Below are 25452 nucleotides of genomic sequence, written 5' to 3' on the forward strand. Positions count from 1 at the left end.
CAGTAACTAACCTATACTGACTTCAAAAAGAGCTCTATGGCCTGGTATCCTTATGTAATATGAATCAAACCAAGTCACTGAGTTGAATGTTGACATAACATTCCAGTTAACTTTAATTATATATTAAATATATACTAACTAAACATATTAAACTAAATACATATTTTGGCCTGCCTTTTGATCATGGTCAATGCTTTATGACAATAGCATATGGTTAATATTCATTCACCTTTGTTCCCTAAATATCTTTGCATAAACAATGTTTCTATACTTAAAAAACCCCAAATTCATCAAGGAAAGCATCTTCTAAATCTTACTGCTGTAAGCTCATTTTCCTCGACTGTTATTATACATAATAAGAGGCTTGATTTGACAGCTCCTATAATAACATATTATAAATTTTACATTGGCTGTGTTTTAAACTCTTGTGATGGCAAAACCATTTTTCTCAAAGCTGATTGGTTGTGCAGGTCTACAACAGTGCTTAAATGTGACCCAAGCTTTCTGAAAAGGAGGAGTCTTTTTATTTTAAGCCTTTTTGGTACAGAACATGACATCTTCATGAAGAATTTTTGTTTTATCATTAAGAAATAAATGTGTCTAGCTTCTTGAGATCTCCCTGGCTTTAGCAACGTGTAGTCATTTCCACTGTAGACCATTAAGAATATATTTCAAAGACAGGCTAGCAAAGTTCAAGTAAAAGTTATTTTTTATATGTTGGAGTTTCTAAGTGGCATTAGGTGAGTATTAGAGATTTTCAACATAATTAATATAGTTCCAAATAATGAACTTAATTCATAGGTGTTGGTTGACTTCCTGATTGCATTCTTTGATGTTTGTTGATAATCAATTTTTGTACAGTAATCTTCTGATAAAACTTTAAACTTCTTCGTTTAGTTGGTGCATTTATTTTTCTTATAAGCTTTCTTCCAAACTAATTAGATCTCATTTAACACTGGGCTTTTGTACACGTCCCCATTGAGCATTCAAGTTTTGTCAACATTGCACTAAAAGTATCTCAAAATACAGTGCCTGGGTCATTTTCTCTCTGATTTAGCTTTCACCTTACTCTTAAAGCAACAGAAGATTAAGCTTGAAGAGAGTTTGAAAACTCTCTAATAAAGGTAGAGCTGAAGTTTTGTTCTTAGTTTCTTCATTTATCTGTTTCATTTCTATATTTGAGTTTCTTCTCATGCAAAATCTATACTTTTCTTAAAGGCTTATGAAAATTTTGGTGAAAAAATGTTGCTGCTGCACTGCAGGCATGAAGCTTCGTCTCCTAAGCTAGATAACCTGGTGAGTATTTTCATTTATTTTTCCTAATACAAACAGATCACATATCGAACTAAATATTGTCAGAAGTACACTTGAGAGGATAAAACACTATTTAAATATGTCAGAAGAAAAAAGAGCATCTGAGACCACAGATGGAATGTTAGAACTAAGAACTTACATAGTCATTGTATTCCACAACAATCATTATAATTTAAAAAAACAGCTAAGCATAGACTTTTATCCAATCATGAATTTTTAGAGATGGAAGGAATCTTAAAGTCATCCAACATAATATATTAATTTTATAAAAGAGAAAAAGAGTGACATTTTATATTTGCAAAACAAAAGACCACATCTTCCTATATGAGTGTTTAGCATTATCAAGAATCTCAGTGACTGCTACTATAGAAATTAGATGGATGATTAAGCAAGATAGAAATTAAACATACAAAGCTTCCCCCAAAATCTCAGGTCATAATCTTAGAAAATAGATTTAGGAAAGCATTCACCAGTATTCTCTTTAGTAACTTCCTTGTGCTGTTGTAACCTATACTAAGCACACTAGTTTCAGTTATTTTTAATTCTCTACAATGCTATGATTCTGAAAATCTTTAATTGGTAGGAAAGACATTTACATATTACTGCTTCCTTTGTTTAATTATACTCTCCCAATTTCTCTGATATGTAAAAGGTAACTGTTTAAACATACAGTTTAAGAAAATGATGAAGTGTCCTCTAGTTATATTGCTTCTGTGGAAAGCAAGTAGAAGGGTGAGCATTGGCTCAAATCACTACTAGGTGCATTTCATGCCCAGAAAATGAAAGAAACAAAAGGAATGAGCAAATACTGGTGTCTATATCCTGGTTACTATGCTAGGAATTGTCTTGCATCTGATAAACCGTGAAAATATATCATTCTGATTAAAACCTTTATTTTTGTCTATTGTATATGTAAGTGGAAGAGTTTTCTTAAGGGGTTACCCAAGTAAATGCTTTAGAAGAAACCTTATTCAAAGATGTAAATACAAGTATTAATTATATAAGCCTTGCAAAATTAACTAGAGTGGGATAAATAAAATCCATGAAAACAATCTCTGAACTTCATATTTGTCTATAGTTTCTATCTTTTCCTCTATGTTTAATCAAAGTGTCTAACAAAGAGATAAATTTATAGTTTTTCTTATTTTTTCCCATTTCTTTTACCAGACCTTGAGCAGAAGTGATTTGTAAAAAGATTAAATAATAACAATAATAATAATAGAAACAACAATAGTGGAAAGAAGAAAAGCATAGATTCTAAAACATTCCAGTGTACATAACAAGCCTTTTTATAATGGAATGTAGTCTATAGCACCTTAGAAAGTAGCTCAAAGTACTGATTTTGGATTGTCCTGTCACTGGGACTGAGATTATCCTGAACAGTGAATATAGACACTACTATGACTTTCTAAACCAGCCTAGCAACTAGAAATTCAAAATCACCAATATTCACATTTTTCAAGATAAACTCCTAATTTCTAATTTTCACATTCCAGTGCTATGAGCCATCTTTTCAAGCATCAGTGTTTTCTCTGTCTCTCTGTCTCTGTCTCTCTCTCTCTCCCTCTTACTTTTATCTTTCCTTTTTAACTGACCCTTTTGGCAGCTTAGAACAGTACCAGGTAATAACACATAGTTTCTTAATGTAAAATAAAGATGGCACCAGAGGTCCCTTTCACTGTGTATATCAGTGTTCTCCTTGACAGGCAGGTGGGCTAGTGCCTGGATAAGCACCAAGTGCCCCCAGCAGAATTATTTCACAGTTCAAAACTAAAATCCAGTTTTGTATCCCAGGTACCAAGTGGAAAAATGAAGAGTGTCCTGGTCTTTCTAGGTCTGCTTTGTTATTCCATAGCTATGCCAGTGAGTATTAAAAAAATTTAGGACTTTTCTTTATGTTCTATTGTTGCATAGTTTGGGGAAAATTCCTGGGCTTATTTCAATTGATGTTCTGAATTTGTCACAAATATTCTCTCACTTCCAGATGCAAATGCCCCGAATGCCTGGATTTAGCAGTAAAAGTGAGGAGGTATGTATGTTTAGTCTCAGGAGAGACATTTTCCAGAGCCCTGTCCTGAGAGTTCATTTAAAAAGAATATTAGGGAGTTCCCTGGTTGCCTAGTGGTTAGGATTCTGGGCTTTCAATGCCAGGCCCAGATTCAGTCCCTAGTCAGGGAACTGAGATTCCTCAAGCTGCAGGTGCCACCAAAAAACAAAAAATAAAAAGGAGAATAATGGAAAACTTTCTGATATATAAAATTTCTTATGGAAGAGGTAGAGAGACTCTACCTCTTAAACTCTCAAATCATAGTGCCATAGAAGGTTTTTAAATTTCATTACTTATTTTAAATTCATGTATAACTAGTCAAAGACATTATGACTATTATATCTAAAAATCAGAAACTTGCTTCTTATGATTTTATTGAATAAAAAATTTTCACTTTGTGCCACATAAATGGATTCCTGTTGTCACAGATGCGCTATGGTCACTTCAACTTTATGAACTCCCCACCTGTAAGTTCCGCTTTATATTATTTCTAATGATTTCTTGTTTATATACAGATAGTTATAAGGTCTGTCTTAGCTAATAAAGACACCAATCATTATTCACATGTTTTAATTAACCATTATAAGAGTTTCAAGGAAAAAAAATTATTTCACCTATCCCCTTACACCAAATTTTCTTCTTATTCATTAATATTGTACTTTCACGTAGAAAAAAGCATTTATTAATTACACTGCTTCTTTATATCTGAGAGAAATTTGTTCTGGGAAAAGACTATACAAGATATATTTACAAATAATGAGAAAAAACAGCATAAGTAAATACTGGGAGGAGGATAAAGTTTTATTTGGATTATCTTGAAAGATAACACTAAAATTATGAAATAAGTTTTTGTCTAATTTTTAAAATTTAGCTTATACTTCCCACTATGTGCTAATTCTTAGAACTAACTAATAATGAACATATTATCAGTTGAATCTTCTGGCATAGTTTTTCTGAAAAAATTGTATGATAGTACAATAATACTATATGTTACTTTTGACTTTGGTAACATGATCATGAGACCCATTGAGGGGAAAAATCAAGGACTTCATCAATTTTCCCTTAATCTTTTTCATTCAAGTCATTCTCTTTTAAAGCCTCTCACCTAAAATCATCACCATTGTCAATTTTCTCATCTTTATCTTTTGATAGGCCCAAGTTTTCAAACTCTCATTCTCAGTTTTAGCAACTTTGCCAGTGATTTGAAATTTTTACCAACTTAATTGTCATGAAATCCTACATCTTAATGCAAGATTTGCAATTTCACCTTCCATCAATCCACATGGCATTTGCACGGTATTGTGTGTGTATCATCCATAGACAGTGAGAGACTGATTAATGAAGCCTGGAGACAGAGACTGGTGTTAAGTCAGAGAGGGAATGTTTGAATGGGAACTACTGTTGTAAGAGGTCAATTCATACATAGCATTTTCAGATTATAACTGCTTTTGCTTCCCTGCCAACCTTGTAATTGTGGAGATTTTCATAATGAAAACGGAATTAATGAGGATTCACCTGTAATCGAGAACACAGGCCCCATATAAGGATATTTACACACATAAAATTTTTACTCTTTCTCTTTCTTTTTTTTTTAACACTCTCACTTCGTCTTCTTTTTGCTCTTTCTCCTCTTCATCCAGCCTATAACAAGTCACAGGAATTGTAAACTTGATATCAACTCCTCTGTAACTTGACTTGTATACTTCTTACCTGAGTCAGGGCTTCAGAGTTAGAAAATTATAAGCTGAATTCTTTAACTGAAATTTCTCACCTAATTCTGCCTTTTGCTTTGTTTCATTGGTTTTCTGAAAGACTGAAATTCATTTCTGTAAGAAAACATGTAAAGAAATGCTAGCTAGGCAGGTGAGAGGGAGGTCTAAGAGGGAGGGGATATATGTATACATATTGCTGATTCACTTCGTTGTACAGTGGAAACTAACACAACATTGTAAAGCAACTATACTACAATTTAAAAAAATAACAAAAATAAAAAGTATAAGAGAGCATTTAAAAAAAAAGTGCTAGGGCTTCCCTGGTGGCGCAGTGGTTGAGAGTCTGCCTGCCGATGCAGGGGACACTGGTTCGTACCCCAGTCCGGGAAGATCCCACATGCCGCGGAGCGGCTGGGCCCGTGAGCCATGGCCGCTGAGCCTGCGCGTCCGGAGCCTGTGCTCCGCAACGGGAGAGGCCACGACAGTGAGAGGCCCGCGTATCGCAAAAAAATAAAAAATAAAAATAATAAATAAATAAATAAAATAAAATGCTAGCTAAAGAGCTTGAAGCTTCCATTGTTGACTTAAGCTTCATAGGCTTTTTAAGATCCTGGACTGAGTTTTAGAGACTGACAGAGAGGGTGGGGAGAGCTGGAGTACCAGCACTCATGTGAATTTACTGTTATTTACTACCCTTGCAGATGGTACACCTGGGTCCCTTGTATGGAAATGGTATGCAGCTCCCTCAGCTCTTCCTGCCATACCAGATGCCCATGTGGCCTCAGCCACCACCCAACAAGAAGCGCCCACAGAAACCTTCATCTCCCTCAGCACCCAAACACCAGAGCAAGACTGATCAAGCCCCAGAGACCCAGAAACCCAACCAGCCTCAACTAAAACAGCCCCTACCGGAGCATCCTTTAAAGCAGCCATCACCCACCCCAACTCAGCCCCAAGAGGAAACCCAGACACCTCAGGTGAGGCTTGCCCAGCAAAATTCCAAACCAGAGTCATAAATGGCCTCAGAGGGCCATGCCACCCCCACAAACACACTTCCTCCAATGCTCCTCAACACAGATACCGCTATGTACAAAACAGAATCATTAGTTTGGACACTTTCTTCCAAGGTGATGCTGTCACCACCTATCCAAAACTGCCTGGCAAGTCTATTCTAGCCTTCATTTAATGGAAAATTACCCAAATACTGTTGAGAAGCTCCTTTTGAAATACAGAGGCAACAGGGTATAAACATGAGCACCAACAGAAAAGTCAGGGAACAGAGATTCAAATTCTACCCCGGCCCTTATTAGTTGTATGATCTTGAGCAAGTCACTTTGCCTTTCTAGGCTCCAGGTTCATCATGAGTAAATGGAATGTTCTCTAAGTCCCTTCCAGATCTATGCTTCGACTGTCTAAAACATTGCTCTGAAAGTTAACACTGCTTCCAGGACTTCAGGATAGCATAAATGTAGTCCTGACTTAAAACAAGAAGACGGGCAGATGATTTCTCAAGATCTCATCCATCATGGAGCTTCTAAAATGTTGTCTTGAGTCGATTAGCCTTCATTATCAGACCTATTATAGCTGTAGAGAATACAAATTTGAATGAAAAGACACTCCTGGCTTTGAATCCTGGCTTCAATCATTTTTACCAGCTCTGAGATTTGGGGCAAGTGACTCAATTTCTCTGAACCTCAGAATCTTAAGTGAAATGAAAATAATAATAGCACATATCTTCTACAGTTATGTGAGGATTAAATGAACTTACTAGTATAAAATTCTCAGCACATTACCTAGAACGTAAGTGCTCAATAATACTAATTGTTATTATTATTATTATCATCTCTGCCCTTAAAAAATTCAGTTTAATGCAAAGGAAGATGTAGACTTCCAAGTTCTAAATAATTGTCTTTAATAAGTTTGTTTCATTTTTCATTTACTCTTCTCATTTCCACATCACTCTGATTCTTTTCTTCTTTCTAGGCATTCCCACCATTTGGCAATGGGCTATTTCCCTATCAACAGCTACCGTGGCATGTTCCACATGTGAGTTCTTTTCCTTTAAATTAGAACTGAAAAATAATATTAGCATGCTGTATCTCAAACTAATTTGAGTTCATACATTTTAAATGGAATGCCATATGCCAATCAGTAGAGAATATGAAACAAAATCATCACATCAGTAATCATGTAGGAAAAAAAGATTTTTTTAATTGGATTTTTTACTCAAATTGTTGAAATGAACATAGCCTAAATCATCCAACACTACTACTAACTTAGATAATGAATTAATTTCAAAAGGTTGTGCTCCTTCACTACTATTCCTCACCCAAGAGATGAGAAAACACAAAGATTATCCTCATTTAATGTAATGGGGAAACTGGGACAAAATGGAGTTTGGAAACCATGATTAGGCTAAGATCCTTCCATAATGTCTTATTATTTCTAGACAAAGATATTTCATTGTAAAGAATTTTACAAAATAATAATTATAGGAATCCTTTAAAGGTTAAAATCATTAAAATAAAACATAATGTTGAAATTGCATGGCAAGCATTTAAGATATGAATCGCAAAATAAACTAACTGAACTATAGAAATATTAATGGTCAGTTGCAGTTAAACTAACAAAAACAACATCAATAAATATTTGATGACTCTTCATTTAGCTATGGCATTGGTTTTTCTTGTCTACAACTCTATAGTCAAGAAGGCTTCTTATAACCAAGGAACAATTCATTTCAAGCAGTAAAAATTTCTTATTTCTTTTTCCTTGCAAGAGTGACATCCTTTTTACTGGCAATACTGAACAAAGAAAATGAAGGCAGTACCAGGTGAAGATTTAAAAAGGAGATGAACATGATTCTCTTGCTGAAATACCTATTAATCTCATCTATGTAGAACTTCTGTGGGAGCTGAATTGCTTTTTGAAACCGTCCCACTATGCTTTTCTCAACACTCCTATGAGCAGAAACCCAACCTCCTAGTTTGATTAGGAAAATAAACCTTGGTTTTGACTATAAAAATATTTTAGTAATAATCCAGGAAGGATTGTCAGTTTGTCACCTTAAATGTAAACATTCAAAAAATAACATCATTATTTAATCTCAATTATTAGATATTCTAATATAAATGTTTGGATCCTAACAGCACTCAAATCTGTGTGTGTGTGTGTGTGTGTGTGTGTGTGTGTGTGCACGCACACGTGTGTGTATTGGTGATGGGGCAGGACGACTGCCAGGATATGCAGCCACATGTGGTATTTTCCGTAAGATAACCTGGGATCCAGATGAAGGCTTTGTATTTATCAGAATTCACTGATGGTTATGTCATAATTATTAATAGCTAGATTTTAAGAGCTAATGACTCAGAAGCTAAAAGCCACCAACAGTGCTAACGCTGACTTGAACTATTTTTAAAAATCTTGAGTTTTACAATCAAATGGCAGCATAGAAAGTGGTTTTCTCTGTGTTCATTGTGTCTTTCACCTTTCAGAGGGTACCACCAGGTTATGGACGTCCACCAGTCAGCAATGAAGAAGGTGGAGTAAGTACAAGCAAAGCTACAATCCTCATTAGGAATTACAATATGAAAGTCTCTGCTTTTTTTATCTCTATCTAATAAAAAAGTTAAAATCCAACACATGAACCTGTAGCTCCAGCACCTGTGATTTTTAAAAAGTGAAACAAACCAAGCAAGTAATCTAAAATAAATGTGATATATCATTTCTCCCCTACATGTATAGAAATCAACCTCTCTCTCTCTCTCTCTCTCTCTCTCTCTCTCTCTCTCAGAAGGCTAACTTACTAACCTTTGCTCAAGGCTGATGCTGGACTCTAAACAGTGATGGAACAACTAGTCAACAGGAACGAAGTAAATCTGTCTCAGAATGTTATCCCCAGAAGGAAATTAAGTAACCATCTAATGACCTCATTGTACAAATAAATTGAAGCCAAGAGAAGCTAAATTACTATTCAGTTTTACCTACTGAGTTAGAGGATAAACTGGACCCAGAATCCAAGTGTTCTGATAACCTATTCAATGGGTTTTTTAGTACACCACACTAGGAGAGGGGCCAAATGCAGTGATACGCTATTTAAATATTCTAGCAATGTGTCATCAAAAAAAGCCATTGTAGTGATTGTGGCACAGTACCCCACCCCTGGAGTGTACTTCCTCTTTTTCCCTAAATATGTGATATGTCCTCAGTGAAATGTGGAAACCTGATAGTTCTAGGGGGAGGGGCTGAGGGGCGGGTTGTTAAAATAATGACATTGAAAATTCCTATTCAGTAATGGCATAAGGTGCTTTCAGATATATCATTGTGAAATAATCCCAAATGATTATTCAGATAAGTGCATGCAACCTGGAAATGGGCACTTCAATTTTTTTCATTTTTATTGTGGTATAGCTGGTTTACAATGTTGTGTTAGTTTCAGGTGTAGAGCAAAGTGAGTCTGTTATATATATGCACATATCCACTCTTTTTTAGGTTCTTTTCCCATGTAGGCCATTACAGAGTATTGAGTAGAGTTCCCTGTGCTATACAGTATGTCTTTATTAGTAATCTGTTTTATATATAGTAGTGTGTATATGTCAATCCCAGTCTTCCAATTTATCCCTCCTCCTCCTTACCCCCTGGTAACCATAAGTTTATTTTCTATATCTGTGACTCTATTTCCGTTTTGTAGATAAGTTCATTTGTACCCTTTTTTTTACATTCCACATATAAGCGGTATCACATGATATTTGTCATTCTCTGACTTCACTCAGTGTGACAATCTCTAGGTCCATCCATGTTGCTGCAAATGGCATTATTTCATTCTTTTGGACATTTAGGTTGCTTCCATGTCCTGGTTATTGTAAATATGGGGACTTCAAATTTTTACAAACATTTCATGAGAGAGTGAAAGAGGATGACACAGGCAATTTGCATAGGTATTAACATCTGCATTCCACCTCTCAGGGACACTGCCTGATTTGCTGCATGCTGTCCGAGACATATCCTCACCCATCCGTCTCTTCATCTCTATCCACAAGTAGGAATAAAAATACTTTTTCTTTAGATTGTATTTTTTTTTAAAGAAAGACTAAATGACCTAAATGCCACATGTGTGTCTAACAAACATACTGACACTGCTCATGATGATTGCATCATTCATTAAACAAACATTTATTAAGCACTTCCCACTGTGCTAAGTACTGGGGAAAACAAAGATGAGAAGAATGTTTTCACTCAAAAACTTCACATGGGAAAGTCAAGTGGGAGAATCCCAGAAAAACAAGCAACTGAAATTCAGTGGGATAATTGTTAAAGCAGAAGCCTATACTGCTGTGGACACCTGAGAGTAGAGCCTAATTCTGCCTAAGAAAACCAGGACAGAGAAGGGAGCACCCAAGCTGAGTCCTGAAGATGAATCAAGTTCTCCAGGAGGGATAAATGTATAGGCAAAGAGAAAGTTCAATCTGAAGAAGCCATGTGCAAAGGCACTGAAACATAGAGTACTCAGAGAACTAAAAGTAGCTGTTTTTAAATTATTATTTATTGTAGTAAGAACACAACATGAGATCTACCCTCCCAACAAATTCTGAAGTATACAATACAATATTGTTGCCTATAGGTACAATGTTCTACAGCAGATCTTATTCATCTTGCTTAACTGAACCGTTAAGCCCGTTGATTAGCAACTCCCCATTTCCCCCTCCCCCTAGCCCCTGGCAATCACCATTCTACTCTTTGATTCTATGAATTTGACTCTTTTAGATACCTCATAAAATGGAATCATGCAGCATTCATCTTTCTGTGACTGGCTTATTTCACTTACCAAAACGTCCTCAAGGTTCATCTATGTTGGTGCATATTGCAGAGTTTCCTTCTTTTTTAAGGTCATTGTGAATAGTGCTGCAAGTAGTGTGATTTACAACCGCATAAACTACAAGGGGGAGGAAATAAGGCTGGATATAATTGTTATGGGCCAGATGATTATTTAAAATAATAATTATTATCTTTATTAATATTATATATTATTATTATCAGGCACTTAGTAAGTACTAGGCACTGAGCTTTATATATGTTACCTCACTTGATCTTCATGATAACCTATGAGGTAGATATTATTTTATTATCTCCATTTTACAAATGAATAAACTGAGGTTAGCCCAGAGTCATATTATTAGTACTGGTGGAATAGGGATTTTAACCCATATTTGTCTAGAGCCCCACTCTTTGGCACCATGCTTTGTATGTTATGCTCTGAGTTTACAGTTTGTCCTGTAAGGTAAGGGCAACTTTAATATTTAAGGAGGAAAGTGACAGAACTTTCCCACATACCCACCCCCAACCTCCACTACTCTGATGGCAATGCACAGGCAGTATTACAGGAAAGTAAAGTTATATCCAGAGTAACCAGTAAGAAAACTGTTGCAATAGTTCAGGGATATTGGGGATAAAGGAGGAGAAGACAAAGATGAAAGTTTAGATTTTATAAGATTTGGTCATTAATTATCTGGGGGAAATAAAGGAGAGAGTGGAAACTTGGGAAACTGGGTATATAGTGGTGAATTCTGCTTAGATATAGAATATTAGAGAATAAGGTTTTGGGGGAAATGAGTCCAGTCTGGGTACATTCAATTGGAGATACTCATAAACTCTTTAGCGTAGCAGTCTTGCTGTCTCAACCTCAGGAGAGAATCATGTGCCAGAGTTATAGCTTTAGGAGTCACTGGCATGTATCTGTATTGAAAGAACTGGACTGCAATAGATTGATCAAAGCAGGTGTGCAAAATGAGAACAAAAGAATAAGGTGGATAGAGAATGGAATCCTAAAAAAAAACAAAAAGAACTTAGATTTAGAATCCAGGCCTAGGAAGAGAAAACTGAAAAGTAATGGTCAGAGAGTAAGAGTACCAGAAGGAAGAAAGGTCATGGAAAAAAAGGAGGAATCAAATTTCAAGAAAGAAAGCGTAGCCAACAGTGATTTAAAAATTATGTGGCCAATAAGATTTTTACTATCACTTTTAAAAATTCCAAGCAGCACCATGGTGGGAAACAAAGAATAATTGTCAATTTCCATCTTCTTCCCTACAGAATCCTTACTTTGGATATTTTGGATATCATGGATTTGGGGGCCGTCCTCCTTATTATTCAGAAGAGATGTTTGAACAAGATTTTGAAAAACCAAAAGAAAAAGATCCTCCTAAAACAGAGAGTCCAGCCACTGATCCTTCGGTTAATTCAACAGTTCCTGAAACTAATTCTACCCAGTCAAATGCACCCAATCCCAGAGGGAGTCAGGGTGGAAATGACACCAGCCCAACAGGAAACAGTGTCCAGGGGTCTAACACTGTGAGCAATCCTACAGCTCAAAACAGCCCTGCAGTAAATGTTTCAGGCCAGGGAGTTCCAAGAAGTCAAACCCCACGGGGACCAAGTCAGACAAATATTCATGAAAATTATCCAAATCCTAACATCCGTAGTTTTCCTGCAGGAAGACAATGGCGACCTACTGGCACCGCTACGGGGCACAAACGTAATGGGCCTTTTAACCGAAATCAACAAATTCAAAGGGGTCCCCGGTGGAACTCCTTTGTTTTGGAAGGCAAACAAGCAGTTCGCCCAGGATATCCAATATACCGCAGAGCTTATGCTTCCACTGCAAGAGGCAACTCTCCCAATTATGCAGGAAATCCAGCAAATTTCAGAAGAAAGCCTGAAGGGCCAAATAAACACCCTGTGGGAACCAATGTTGCCCCTCTGGGTCCCAAACATGGTACTGTTGGCCACAATGAAAACATCCAAAATCCAAGAGAGAAGCCAGTAAGTCAAAAAGAAGGAATAGTCATTCCTACAAGGGATCCAAGTGGCCCCTGGAGAAACTCTCAAGACTATGGAGTTAATAAATCAAACTATAAACTGCCTCACCCTGAGGATAACATGCTAGTCCCAAATTTTAATTCTATTGGTCAACGTGAAAACTCTTATTACCTGAGCGGAGATTCCAGAAGAGCTCCAAATTCTAATGGACAAACCCAAAGCCAGAATTTGCTCAAAGGGATTATTTTAGAGCCAAGAAGAATTCCATATGAGTCAGAAATTAATCAGCCAGAATTAAAGCACAGTATATATCAGCCTGTGTACCCTGAGGGATTTCCTTCCCCTGCAAGGGAACATTTTAAGGCTGGAAGAAATACTTGGAACCAACAAGAAATCTCTCCACCTTTTAAGGAAGATCCTGGAAGGCATGAAGAACACTTACCTCATCCTTCCCATGGCTCTGGAGGACGTGTTTATTACCCTGACTATAACCCCTATGATCCCAGGGAAAACTCACCATACCTTAGAAGTAATACATGGGCTGAAAGAGATGATTCTCCCAATACAATGAGGCAACCTGAAAATCCACACTATCCCATGAATACTCCAGACCCAAAAAAGACAATCCCTTATAATGAGGAAGACCCAATAGAGCCAACTGGAGATGAATCTTTTCCAGGACAAAGTAGATGGAGTGTGGCGGAGTCAAGCTTTAAAGGAGACCCAACAGTTAGGCACTATGAAGGCGAGCAATATACCTCAAATCAACCGAAGGAATACCTTCCCTATTCCTTAGATATTAATCCATCAAAACCCAGGAAGGATTTCCCTTATGGTGAATTTTACCCCTGGAGCCCAGATGAGAATTTCCCATCATATAATACAGCTCCCACTGAACCGCGGCCAGTGGAGAGCAGGGGCTATTATGCTAATAATGCCGTTGGACAAGAAGAAAGCACTATGTTTCCTTCTTGGAATTCCTGGGACCACAGGATTCAAGCCCAAGAGCAGAAAGAAAGAAAGCCATATTTTAACAGAAATTTCTGGGATCAGCCAACAAATTTACACAAAGCCCCTGCTAGTTCACTATACCAGAAGGAGAACAAGCCTTATTCCAGTGACTCCCCAGCTGGGCTTCAGAAAAATCCAATATGGCATGAAGGTGAGAATTTGAATTATGGCATGCAGACCACTAGGTTAAATTCACCAGAAAGAGAACACTTGATTTTCCCAGACTTAATTCCTCCAAGTTACCCAGCAGTTCAAAAAGGAGCACATTTATTTCACCTAAGCCAGAGAGGCCCTTGCTGTGCTGGTGGCTCCACAGGGCCCAAGGACAATCCACTTGCTCTACAAGACTACACTCCATCTTTTGGTCTTGCACTAGGGGAGAACCAAGACACCAGCCCTGTGTATATAGAAGACAGTCAAACTACGCATGTAAGACATACTATCTCCCCGACAAGCATCCTAGCTGGCCAAAGAAACAGCTCAGAGAAAAGACTGCCTGGAGAAAGTCAAAACCCAAGTCCTTTCAGAGATGACATGTCCACTCTGAAGAGGAACACACCACGTTCTATAAATCAGTTGGGCCAAAGGGGAATTATGCCCTTTCCCGAAACCAGTTCCCTTCAATCAAAGAATACACCTTGCCTCAAAAGTGATCTTGGAGGAGAAGGAAACATTTTGGAACAAATATTTGAAGGCAACCAGCTCAATGAAAGAACTGTTGATCTTACTCCTGAGCAGCTTGTTATTGGTACACCTGATGAAGGTCCCAAGCCAGAAGGAATTCCAAGTGAAGTGCAAGGAAATGAGGGTGAAAGGCAGCAAAGACCATCTAGCATCCTACAGTTACCATGTTTTGGCTCCAAATTAACAAAGTATCACACCTCCAGCACTGGAACTCCATCTAGCATTGGAAGGCAAGGCTCATTTGATGGGGATCCAATTACGCCTACTGAAATTCCTAACTCACTGGCTGAGTTAGCTACCAGGGCACAGTTTCAGAATATAAATGTAGACCCACTTAACGCAGATGAACACACTCTATTTGATTCTCTTCAAGTAGGGACCAATCCACAGGACCAGGTGCAAGACTGCTTACTACTTCAGGCCTAGGAATTATCTCAATCAAGCATTCTTTGGGGAAGGAAAATACCTGCTATTCTACAGTGGTTTCCAGACATTCTTCCCCCAAGATTTGATAAGTATCTCACCCTCTTGGTTATCCTTGAGTTTTTCCCCATTCCAGCAATAGGAGGTTGGGGCTCTGGGAGTTGCTAGATCTAGTATTGTCACCAATTAGCACACACTTAAAAAAAAACAAACAGGAAGGCTATGACCACCAGTGCCTTGAAACTTGGAAGCCACTTGTCTGGATTAGTTTCCCTTTGCTTGCCGAATCTTCCTTTTTCTCTCAAGGTTCCATACTTGCAAAATTGTCTGGTTTTGCAAGACAAAAAAGCAGATGAATTTTCCATTTTATGTATGGAGATCTATACATCAATATAACCCTAATGCACTCACTGTACTTTTTTTTTTCTCATGTTGGTCTTTGTCAGGTTTTTTTTTTTTCCTGGTTAATATTCTCTTTTGGAATTTTTTCTTCTACTACCTCTTTCTTTACCTTTATCATTTCCTTTTTTCTCTTCCTTCTTTTCTTTCTTTCAACCATTCTATGTTTAGCTTTCTATTTTTTCCTTCCCCATCTTTCTCTATCACTTCTTATATAATAAGCTATCTTTAACCATCACTAGTCTTTACATCTACTTTCTCCATATGTCTTCCTCTCTTTTCACCTTTCTGTTCTGTCTCCCAATGTATCACTTGTCAATCAATCTCTTTCTCTGACTCCTTTCTTCCCTTCCATTTATCTTTTTTCCCTGCTATACCATTTGCATATCTTAAGACTGCCCATCTCACTCCCTCTTTGTATTTCCTCTAAATTCTATCCCAATTTTTCTCTTGGCCCAGCCTAACCATCATTGTAGAATGTATTTTGGAAATAGTAGACACTATTACCTACTTTTATTTTTAATTTTCTTATGGCCTTTACCAGGTAGACACAACTCAGCCAGAGGAACACATTCAAGAAGAAGAACGGGGGAAGAGAGAATATTTACCCAGAACTAGTAGCCTGGAGACAAGACTCAGGAAGGTAGAGAGGGAAGAACTCCCCCTCTTCGACTGAGCATCAGATAAAAAGAGTAGGACTTGCCATACCCCATCACCAATTCATAACCTGCAAGATCTAGAGAATATATTGGGGGTAACACTATCCCAATCCAATAAGAGAAACACTCAGTGGTTAATTTCTTTAGTAGCCCAGTGTAAGTGATCCTACCGGTGTATGCTACTACTAACATATAGACTTATTCTTCATGCCCTGGTAGAATTATTCACAGACACACTTCCTTTGTATCTTAGTTTCATGATTTGTAAAATGAAGACAATGATTATTTCACAGGACACTTATGAGGACTAAATGAAACGTGTTAAAATGCATATGCATTGTATTTCACAAATCAGCCACTAGGTGGAGATGGAGGTTTATAATTCTAAAGTCGTGGTTCTAAAGCAATTCCCAGGCAGCCGCAGCAGCACCGGGGAATTTTTTGAGACCTGCAATTTCTCCTGTGGCATCCCAGAACTAGTTAATCGGCATCTGAGGGTGGGGCTCAGCAATCTGTTTCAATGAGTCCTCCAGGTGAGTCTCACACACATTAAAGTTTGAGAATCACTGATCTAATACGTGTTCACATTTTTCTCTGATTTGTTGCCTGAGCAAAGAGAAGAGCCAAAAGACAACACATAACATCAACTGTAATTTACAGGTTACTGAAAGCTATAAAAGCTGTGTTAAGTGATATACGTACATTATGGCATGTATGCTTACTTTTATAAGATAGTTATTTCATGAGATATTCTATGAGATAGTTATTTTTACTCATTTTTCAACCTTACATTGAATAAACTTGCCCTTGGTGACTTGTTAGTCTCTAAGTAGAGTATTCCAAGCTAGGCCATGGATTTAACCACTATACTACACTGCCACCCCAAAGCCTGTCTTAGTATCTTTGCCACACTCAGTCATCATTGGTTGGGAACAGCCCATGGACCTCACACAAAGACAAAGGAGAGGTTCCTTTCACAGCTGCTTCATCTGCACTGACTTCTCATGTATCCCTGCTAAATTGTCCACTTAAATGTATGAATGAAACTAACAGGAAGGCTTTAATCACTCTTCAGTAACTCATTTAAGAGTCACCTGCTACTCTGGATTTATACTGAATGAGTTAATGCTTAATAAAGCACTTAGACTAACACCTAGCACTTAGTATAAGTGCTAAGTTGTTTTCAATATGATAATTCTAGAGTTTAACTGAACTTCTGAAAGAAGGAAGACCCACAGGACTTTAAGTTTGCAGTCCTCTTCCAGCTGGCATTTAATGAGGCAATAATACTGGCATAGGGCTCTCTCCTACGAGAATTTGCAACACGGTACCAAAAATTTTTTTATTGGGTATGCAGAGAAACTAAGGCAAAGATGGGAATACAGTAGAGCAGCCTCTTCAGAAACAGTCTCCCCCTAAAAGTTCTCATCACAAGGGAAAAAAAATTTGTACCTATATGAGGTGATGGATGTTAACGGAACTTATTGTGGCAACCATTTCACAATAGATAAGCATGTGAAGTCATTCTGCTGTACACCTTAAAACTTATACAAAGTTGTATGTCAGTTATATCTCAATAAAACTGGGGGAGAAGTCTCCCATAAATACTCAGAACACTTCGAAACCTACTTCTTTGCTTTACGTGACTCTGCCAAGTGATTGTGATTATGCATATGTCTTGTTTCCTCAACTAAGCTGTACTCATATTCATTCATTCAACAAGTATTTATTGAGCTTCTCTACGTGCCAGACACCCTTCCCAGTGCTGGGGATACATCAATGGGCAAAACGAAAATGGCTGTGCTTGTGGCACTTATGCATTGTTGTGGAGGAGACACCATAAACATAATATATAAGTAAAATGATATAGTCTGCTAGAGGGTGATAAGTACATGGGGGTGGAATAAACCAAGACAGGGAACAGGATTTGCAATTTTTTTTTAAGTAGTCAGGGTGAGCTTCATGGTGAAGATTGTTACCGAACTGAACTGGGGTCCAACTGAGCAGAGGTCTAGGAAGTGAGTGGCACTATCTTGAGGGCACTTATCACAGATTAATCACCAAAAATCTACCAGAGTTCCCTGCATGTGGTAAATATTCAATAACTGTTTACTGATTAAATAAAGTTCAAATTCTTGGCTAAAACCACATACCAGATTGAAGATTGGTCAAGAATGATTTGTCTTTAGCATGTCAAAACTATGATTCCTACTGAAGTACCAGAGTGTCGGAGCCTTATCCCTAAAAAAAAAAACAAAAAACACTGAATAATCAGTATGAACACAGTGGAAGTTATTAAAAATGACTATTACCATTTGAAAAAAAAGAAAACAGAACAATGTTTCTTCAAGAAACTGATTTTACTAATCAGCTTCTCATTATTTTAAATGCAGGGTCAGCATTTACTTTCCACAGTAGTCTTAGATATGTATGCCAATTGGCCTTGACTTTCTGCCATAAGAAGTTTTATGTGCCATGAGAAACACTGTATTTGTCAGGATGGACCTGGCCTTTTTATTTAATTTTAGGTATAAAATGACAAAGCTACCTCAAATATTACAGGTTTGAATTCAGTGATTAATGCATAATTATACTTACAAACCGTTCCTCAGTAATAAATGATATTTTTGTTTATTTATTTATTTTTGGCTGCACTGGGTCTTCGTTGCTGTGACGGGTTTTCTCTGGTTGCAGTGCGCGGGCTTCTCATTGCAGTGGCTTCTCTTGTTGCAGGGTGGGGCTCTAGGAGCCTGGGCTTCAGGAGTTGTGGCATGTGGGCTCAGGAGTTGTGGCTCACAGGCTCTAGAGTGCAGGCTCAGTAGTTGTGGCACACAGGCTTAGTTGCTATGCAGACTGTGGGATCTTCCTGGACCAGGGCATGAACCTGTGTCACCTGCATTGGCAGGCGGATTCTTAACAACTGCGCCACCAGGGAAGTCCCATAAATGATATTTTAACTTACATACAGCAAAGTTAACACAAGCAAACTTTTTTCCAGTAAATTATTTCACACAGGTATATGCTTATGAATCTATTTAATTGTTCAAACTGTGCTGGAGAATACATATTTTGGAATACATAATTTGTTAGATTCAGTTATAACAGAGGTGATTTCTAGTGGGAATTTCTCACACTCTCCTGATTATCAAAAAAATTTTATTAAAAAAAATCCATATCATTTGCTCCCAAATCTGTTATATCAAAATACATTTTTCAATTATACGCTTAATTATGTCACTTTCAGCTAATTGGTTTCATAAATATTAGAGATCCATTTTAAATTATTTTATGAATATTTCCAAAACGTATTTTCCAATTATTATTTTTCTAATGAAGACAAACAATTGACCTATATATACATATAAATTTTCTCTGCACAGTGATACTTTTTTTGAAGAGAATAGTGTGGAATGCGCAAAAGCTTGGGCTCTCCAGGGCAAAGCCAAAAAAAAAAAAAAAAGGCAAAATTTAGTTATGTCTCCTTATTTTTACTCTTTTGAGTTTTATTTTCTCCCCTTGTTTATTTTTTTAAATGCTAGAAATTTACCTTAAAAAATAACAATGCTACTATTTCAGTTATTTTCCCAGGGGCAGGGGGGTGGGGGGGAGTGGGGTAGTTAGTTTTATATTATCCCCCCAAAAAAATCATGGTTTCACATTCACTGGTAGTAAATATATTAACTACCTGGAATCAAAATGGAGAGCCTCTCAAGATAAGGAGTTGTGCAGTCAGCAATGACTTAAATTAGTCAGGATAGCAGGAATCCGGGGTCAAAGCTGTTTCCACCATTTTGGTCTTACCACCATAGGTAAGTGGGACCCTGTTTGTATAGCACTTGTTTCTGTCATAAGTGTAACAAGTCTCAATGTCTTCATCACAGATATTGCTCTGGGTGGCAGTAACTACTTGATTATCCAGCTCCACTTCTGTAAGATCACATTTTTTACAGCTGAAAAACAAATAGATGCATTAGACAACCCCCATCAAATGTTGTCTCAGAATGTGAGTAACTATACATTTCTATCCAAAATCAATTAGTTCTGACAAAGGGTGACTCCTTTCAGACTTCAATGTCTCTATAAAACAGAATTACTTACGTAATTTTTCAACCTTCAGTTGAAAGGAAGCAATATAATTAATAATATGATAATATGATTGTGAGGTACTAGGAGTAAATGAGTTATTTATAGTAACAAAGAAGGGTTTGTTCTTTAATTTTTTATGTTGGATTCTATAGTTTCCAAAGAAACACCTGCATGTTAATGTGTCTGATTATTGAACTATAACGACAAATTGGTCCTTTGTACTAATGGCAATAATTTCATCTTTAGAATAAATTTACAGCTAACTTTTATCTGTGATAAAGTTTTATGAATTTATGATACCTAATGTTTAACACAGGAATTAATGTATTCAAAAGTTCAAATTATATTGGTAAATGTTTATACCCCAATTTGTTTTCAAAAACATTCTTACAATTTAATTAAAAGTTATTGACTTCAATATCTATATTAGTATGAAGGAAAATCTCTTACAGGTCGGACAAATGGTACACAAACTTGGTTCTCAGGGGTGAGGTAGGATCAGAGATATTCTCCCTGCTGTTCAGAGGAACACTAAAAAAAAAAAGAAAGAAAGAAAGAAAGAAAACAAAGAAGAATAATAATGAAATTAGCAGATACTGCTATTTTTGGTAATAGGTATATTGCTAGGACAGTACTTACTATTTCATTCGGACATTTAGCACTCTATAAACACTCTTTAGTAATACTATTACTAAGATTTCACAGTAATTGTTACATTTTAAACATTGTCATTCAAAATAAACCTCACAACAACTCCTCTGTCAACTATCTTTGATTACTTGGCAAATCCCTGCTTTTCCTTTCAAAATAAGCTCAAGTTTTACCTTCTCTGTGATTTTTACTTTGATCCCATCCCCACCCCTCAATAAACTCCTTCCTCTGTAGTCTCCTTAAAGTTTCATATATCTTATTATAACAAATGCCATATTACAGTTGCTTACCTACACAGTAGTTGCTTCTAGATTCTATAAATTCCTTGAAGCAAAAATGTTTACACATTCCCAGTGCCTTGCTACATGTGTGGCATGTAGAATATGTTCAATATTTATGGAATGAATGGACAGATACTAATATCCAAATTTTAGAAATGCAGTAATTATAAATCAAAGAGCTTGGTGACCTACCCAAGGTCACACAACTACTAAGTAGTAAAGCTGGAAGTGGAATCCAGACCTCTTGATTTGGAGATGTTCCATGAAAAATTACACATCAACTAGTTCAGGTGATTTTGTTAAATTTTACATTTTTTCATCTATGTCACCACTCCTCATCATATGCATCCCTCCCTACCAAAAAATACAAAAAACAAACCAAAAAAACCCCTCATGTTTCCTAACTCAGTATTTAGCAATATTATCCACATAGATATCCAAGCCAAAAACTTGGATACCACCCTCAGTCTTCCCTCTCTGTCATGACCTATATCTAATCCATCTCACAGTTCAACTGATTCTGATTCTTTGCATCTGTGAACTCCAGCTACTTGATCAGGACACCACCATTTCTCTCCTAGTTTGCAGCAATACTCTCCTTCAGTCTTGACCCCTCCAATGTATTAACCACATTACTGTCAAAATAGTCTTTTTAAAATACAAGCCTAATTTCCTTCTCTGCTTAAAACCTACACTGTCTCCCCCTAGAAAACAGGGTATCATTAAGATGGCACAGAAGACACTACATGAAATACCTCTAACTCTCCAGCCTTCTCTCTCACCACACCACCCTCTTTATAACAGGTGCCAGCTGTAAACAGCTGTTTGCAATTGCACAAACTAACCACGATTTTCTCATCTCCAAGTCTTAACAGTGACAAAAACAGTAACAGTTCTAACATTTACTGAGCACTTGCAGTGTGCCTGGTACTATGATAAACATGTTAACATGATGATTTCATATAATCCTCACAGCAACCCTTTTTCCTTTTCCTGGCATGATCTGCTTCACCCATCAACCCTGCCGTTCCCCCACACACATTTACCTAGCTAACTCCAGTTCAGTCAGCTAACAGCCATCATCCACTTCTACCACTTACTCCAAATACCCTCTCCTACGTCCCCCTGCCACTCTCCCACCTCCCCCAAGGACTGGACTGGGTGCCCCCACTTTGTGCTCCTATAACATCCTATGCCTATTCTTGTCATAGCATTTACAATACTGTATTGAAATTGCCTTTTCAATTATTTAAAGTTCCCTACTAGACTGTAAATTCTTTGATGGCATGGACTGTGTTTTATGTAAATTATTTTATCCCCAGCTCCAATCCTCAGTGGCTTTCAGAAGCACTCAATAAATGTTTGCCAAATGAATGGATGAATGATCAACTCTTTATTACACTGTAAAATCTCTAGTAGTATTTAAAAGTGCTTTAAATAATGAGAAAAATAAGGGAATAAACATGTATGAGTGTTTCACCATGGGCCAAACACTGTTCTATGTGCTTTTATACATTACTATATTTAATCCTCACAACCTTAGGAAGTATATGTGTATATATACATACCTATATAATTATTCCTTTTTTTCAGTTTAGGAAACAGGCTCAAATTAGTTAAGTAACTTGCCCAAAGTCACATCATTAGTAAGTGATGGAGTTGGGAATAATGCCATAATGACACAGCGATGATAATAAAACTTTCAGAAATAAGATTAGGGAAGCATCAATACACATCAGGGAAGTGGCATGAAGTAACTGAATTGCCTGATTCCAATAAATAATATATCATAAAAAGAATCATGTAATAGAAGAAAAAGATAAATTAGAGAATCCTGGTGTGCCATTTTATATCTGTCCCCTGGAGATTTAAACATAAGATAGACACTTCTCTTCAACATGGTTTAAGTGCCAGTGTCATGGATGCCATCTCCTCAAGTTACATGCTTCTCCAATTGTTCTATCCTTAACAGGGAGCTATGTGGTATAGACTCTGTGGTCAGAGAAAATCTGCTAGAGGAAGAGATGTCCAAGCTAAGACATGCAGGGTGAGGAGTTAACCAGGCTAAGAGGGGTGGGAGAAAGAGTTCTTCAAGCAGAGGAACTAGGTTATGCAAAAACGGGAGGAAGAGAGCACTGTGAGTGTGAGAAAATAAAGGCACTGCAATGTACTGGCTTTTCAAACATGAGGTGAAAAAAGAAGTGGCAATGGAAGAGCTTGAGAGTTTTGCCGAGCGTTATAGGTTAGGCTGAGACATTCGTAATTTATCCTAGTAACAACATTACGGGAACCAGCAAAGGGATTTTAAGAAGGATAGTGACATAATGATAACTGGCACATAGGTGAATAAATAACAACAAATATGTTTTGAAAATGTGCCAGGAACTATACAGTCTTTAAAAGGAATAGATCTTCTCAATTTATCTTTACAATAACCCTATGAGATACATATTATTTTCCTATTAGTAAAGATGAGAAAGTTGAAGTTTAGATTGGTTCAGTAACTAGCATCCCAGAGCACATAGCTATTTAGTGACAGCCAGAACTCGAAACAAATTCTTAAGCATATTATACTTCTCCCATTGATTAAATGGGATCGAATACTATGTTCTGTTTCAATAAGAGGTATTTGATTTGGGGGGGAGGCTATTCAAGGTAGAAGTAGTTCACAAGGAAGACATTAATGACTAGATCCAATAGGAATCTCAGTTCTTAAGTATTATTAGCATTTTTGCTGTCGAATAAGACTCATAGCTTATGACAGACTATGTGTGATATGAAATAAATATCTGAAGTCCAATATACAAGTGTAGACGAAATTAATTTAGTCAATTGGATTAGTCTACCTTACTTTTATGGAGACAGGCAGTTGAGTACAAAGTGAAATACTCTGTGGTCCATATATGGTACAAAACAAGCCTTTTAATGTTATCTCAAGTTTCACTTTGAACTGATCAAGGGCAACTAAAAGTTCTGATTCAAATTGAAATAACTCCGTATAAACAGGGCATGTTGATGACTAGATGCGACCTTCGGTTATTATTTGATCTAGCTGACTGGTTTTAGGTTGCCTGGAAACCTTTGTTCCTGCTCCCAACTTCTACATAATTGGCTCAAGCCCATTAACCAGATTCAACTAATGTAAGGTGCTACACACCAAAAAGAGGAGCAAAGATATAGGTATCACATGCAAACAATTGCTAATATAAGAAAGTATCTCTGCTCACAGTATGAAAAAATGAAACATGAAATACCACATACATAATTCTGATGTTTCTCTCCACAATGTCTTGACTAGGATCTTCAGCAGAAGGGATGATCCTGGAAGTAATCCGGGCACACTTACATTTGTTGTCAACAAGAACAGTCCTTTCATCTTCATCTTGGGCTTGAAAGATAAACATATTAAGAAGAAAGGTAAATGAAAGTCTGTTTTTATACTTTCTATCGAGTTAATTTATGCCCTTCCCCCCAGTAGAAAACTTAAGTTTTATGGTTGATCAGTTTCGGCTTCTCCATTTGTTCTTTTTCCTAATCTAAAATAGCTAAGTGAAATCTCACAGCGTAGTGAAGGAAATCCAAATGAACTCCAAAAGGAATTTTCTCTCCTTCCCTTGGACCAGTCCATGGTCTTTCTAACCTGACTGAAAGAATTCTGGTTTTAATCTAATGCTATGAATATAGGCACAACCCTCTGAATGATGTGGCTTTGTAAAAGTCAGTGCCAAATGCCAAAATGAGAAAGAAAACAAAAATCTAAACTGGATTTCTCTCAGACCAGAGCAATTTATTCAAAAGTGAACAAAAAGTAACATTAGCCTTTCTAATAAGCCCAGTTTGAAGTGTCACGTCCTTCCTGAACTCCCAGTTATATTTTCTTTTTTCCTTAGATTGCATTAGAACTAAGAACATGCATATTTTCCCAAAGATAACCTTATTTTGTAACACTTTAAATATTCTCCACTAAAAGTTTCCTAAACTTAATTATATTCTTCTTTTTCATAATAACATTCAGGTTGTCATAGTATAATGATTTAATACAATAAAATAATAAGTGCTATGTTTATTAATATTTCTTATAAGAATTATTTTTAAAGATACAATATATAGAGACATAAGGTGCTATAAATTTGCTAAAACAATTTAGAATATATTGTGAGGTACAAGTTCTATTTAATATAATATGCATGTGTACAGAAAAAAATAATAAATGAATGAGTGAATACACAGATGACTATTAAAGCCTTAACTCTGAATGTCAACATTTATTGTCTAATCTGAATATTATACACAGATGACTATTTAAGCCTTAACTCTGAATGTCAACATTTATTGTCTAATCTGAATACTAGACAGTGAGGTCTGGTAAGTGC

The 25452-nt window shown here is 36.7% G+C and overlaps 2 protein-coding genes across 4 annotated transcripts in view; one reads left to right on the forward strand and one right to left on the reverse strand.

The window, feature by feature from the left end:
- Positions 1-1242: 1242 nt before the first annotated feature.
- On the forward strand, positions 1243-15805 carry ENAM (enamelin; the record flags this gene model as incomplete). The annotated part of the gene is made up of 7 exons (XM_079919825.1): positions 1243-1296; positions 3109-3177; positions 3299-3343; positions 5769-6050; positions 7057-7119; positions 8568-8618; positions 12160-15805. 7 exons carry the CDS (start codon positions 1243-1245, stop codon positions 15004-15006), a joined length of 3411 nt encoding a protein of 1136 aa, XP_079775951.1. The 3' UTR covers positions 15007-15805.
- Positions 15806-18575: 2770 nt separating this feature from the next.
- The window catches only part of JCHAIN (joining chain of multimeric IgA and IgM), a 36182-nt gene continuing 29305 nt past the window's right edge, over positions 18576-25452 (reverse strand). For 2 of the 3 annotated variants that reach the window (XM_079920351.1, XM_079920350.1), the window contains exons 2-4: positions 24341-24467; positions 20598-20678; positions 19080-20011 (exon numbers count right to left, since the gene is read on the reverse strand). In XM_079920351.1, the coding sequence (XP_079776477.1) occupies positions 19807-20011; positions 20598-20678; positions 24341-24467 (413 nt within the window). In that variant the 3' untranslated portion in view covers positions 19080-19806. Of the gene's footprint in view, positions 18955-19079; positions 20012-20597; positions 20679-24340; positions 24468-25452 lie in introns of those variants that run through there. The other variant, XR_013828176.1, reaches the window with a different exon arrangement.

This window comes from Stenella coeruleoalba (assembly GCF_951394435.1).
Source record: "Stenella coeruleoalba genome assembly, chromosome: 4".
In the NCBI taxonomy this organism is placed as follows: domain Eukaryota; kingdom Metazoa; phylum Chordata; class Mammalia; order Artiodactyla; family Delphinidae; genus Stenella; species Stenella coeruleoalba.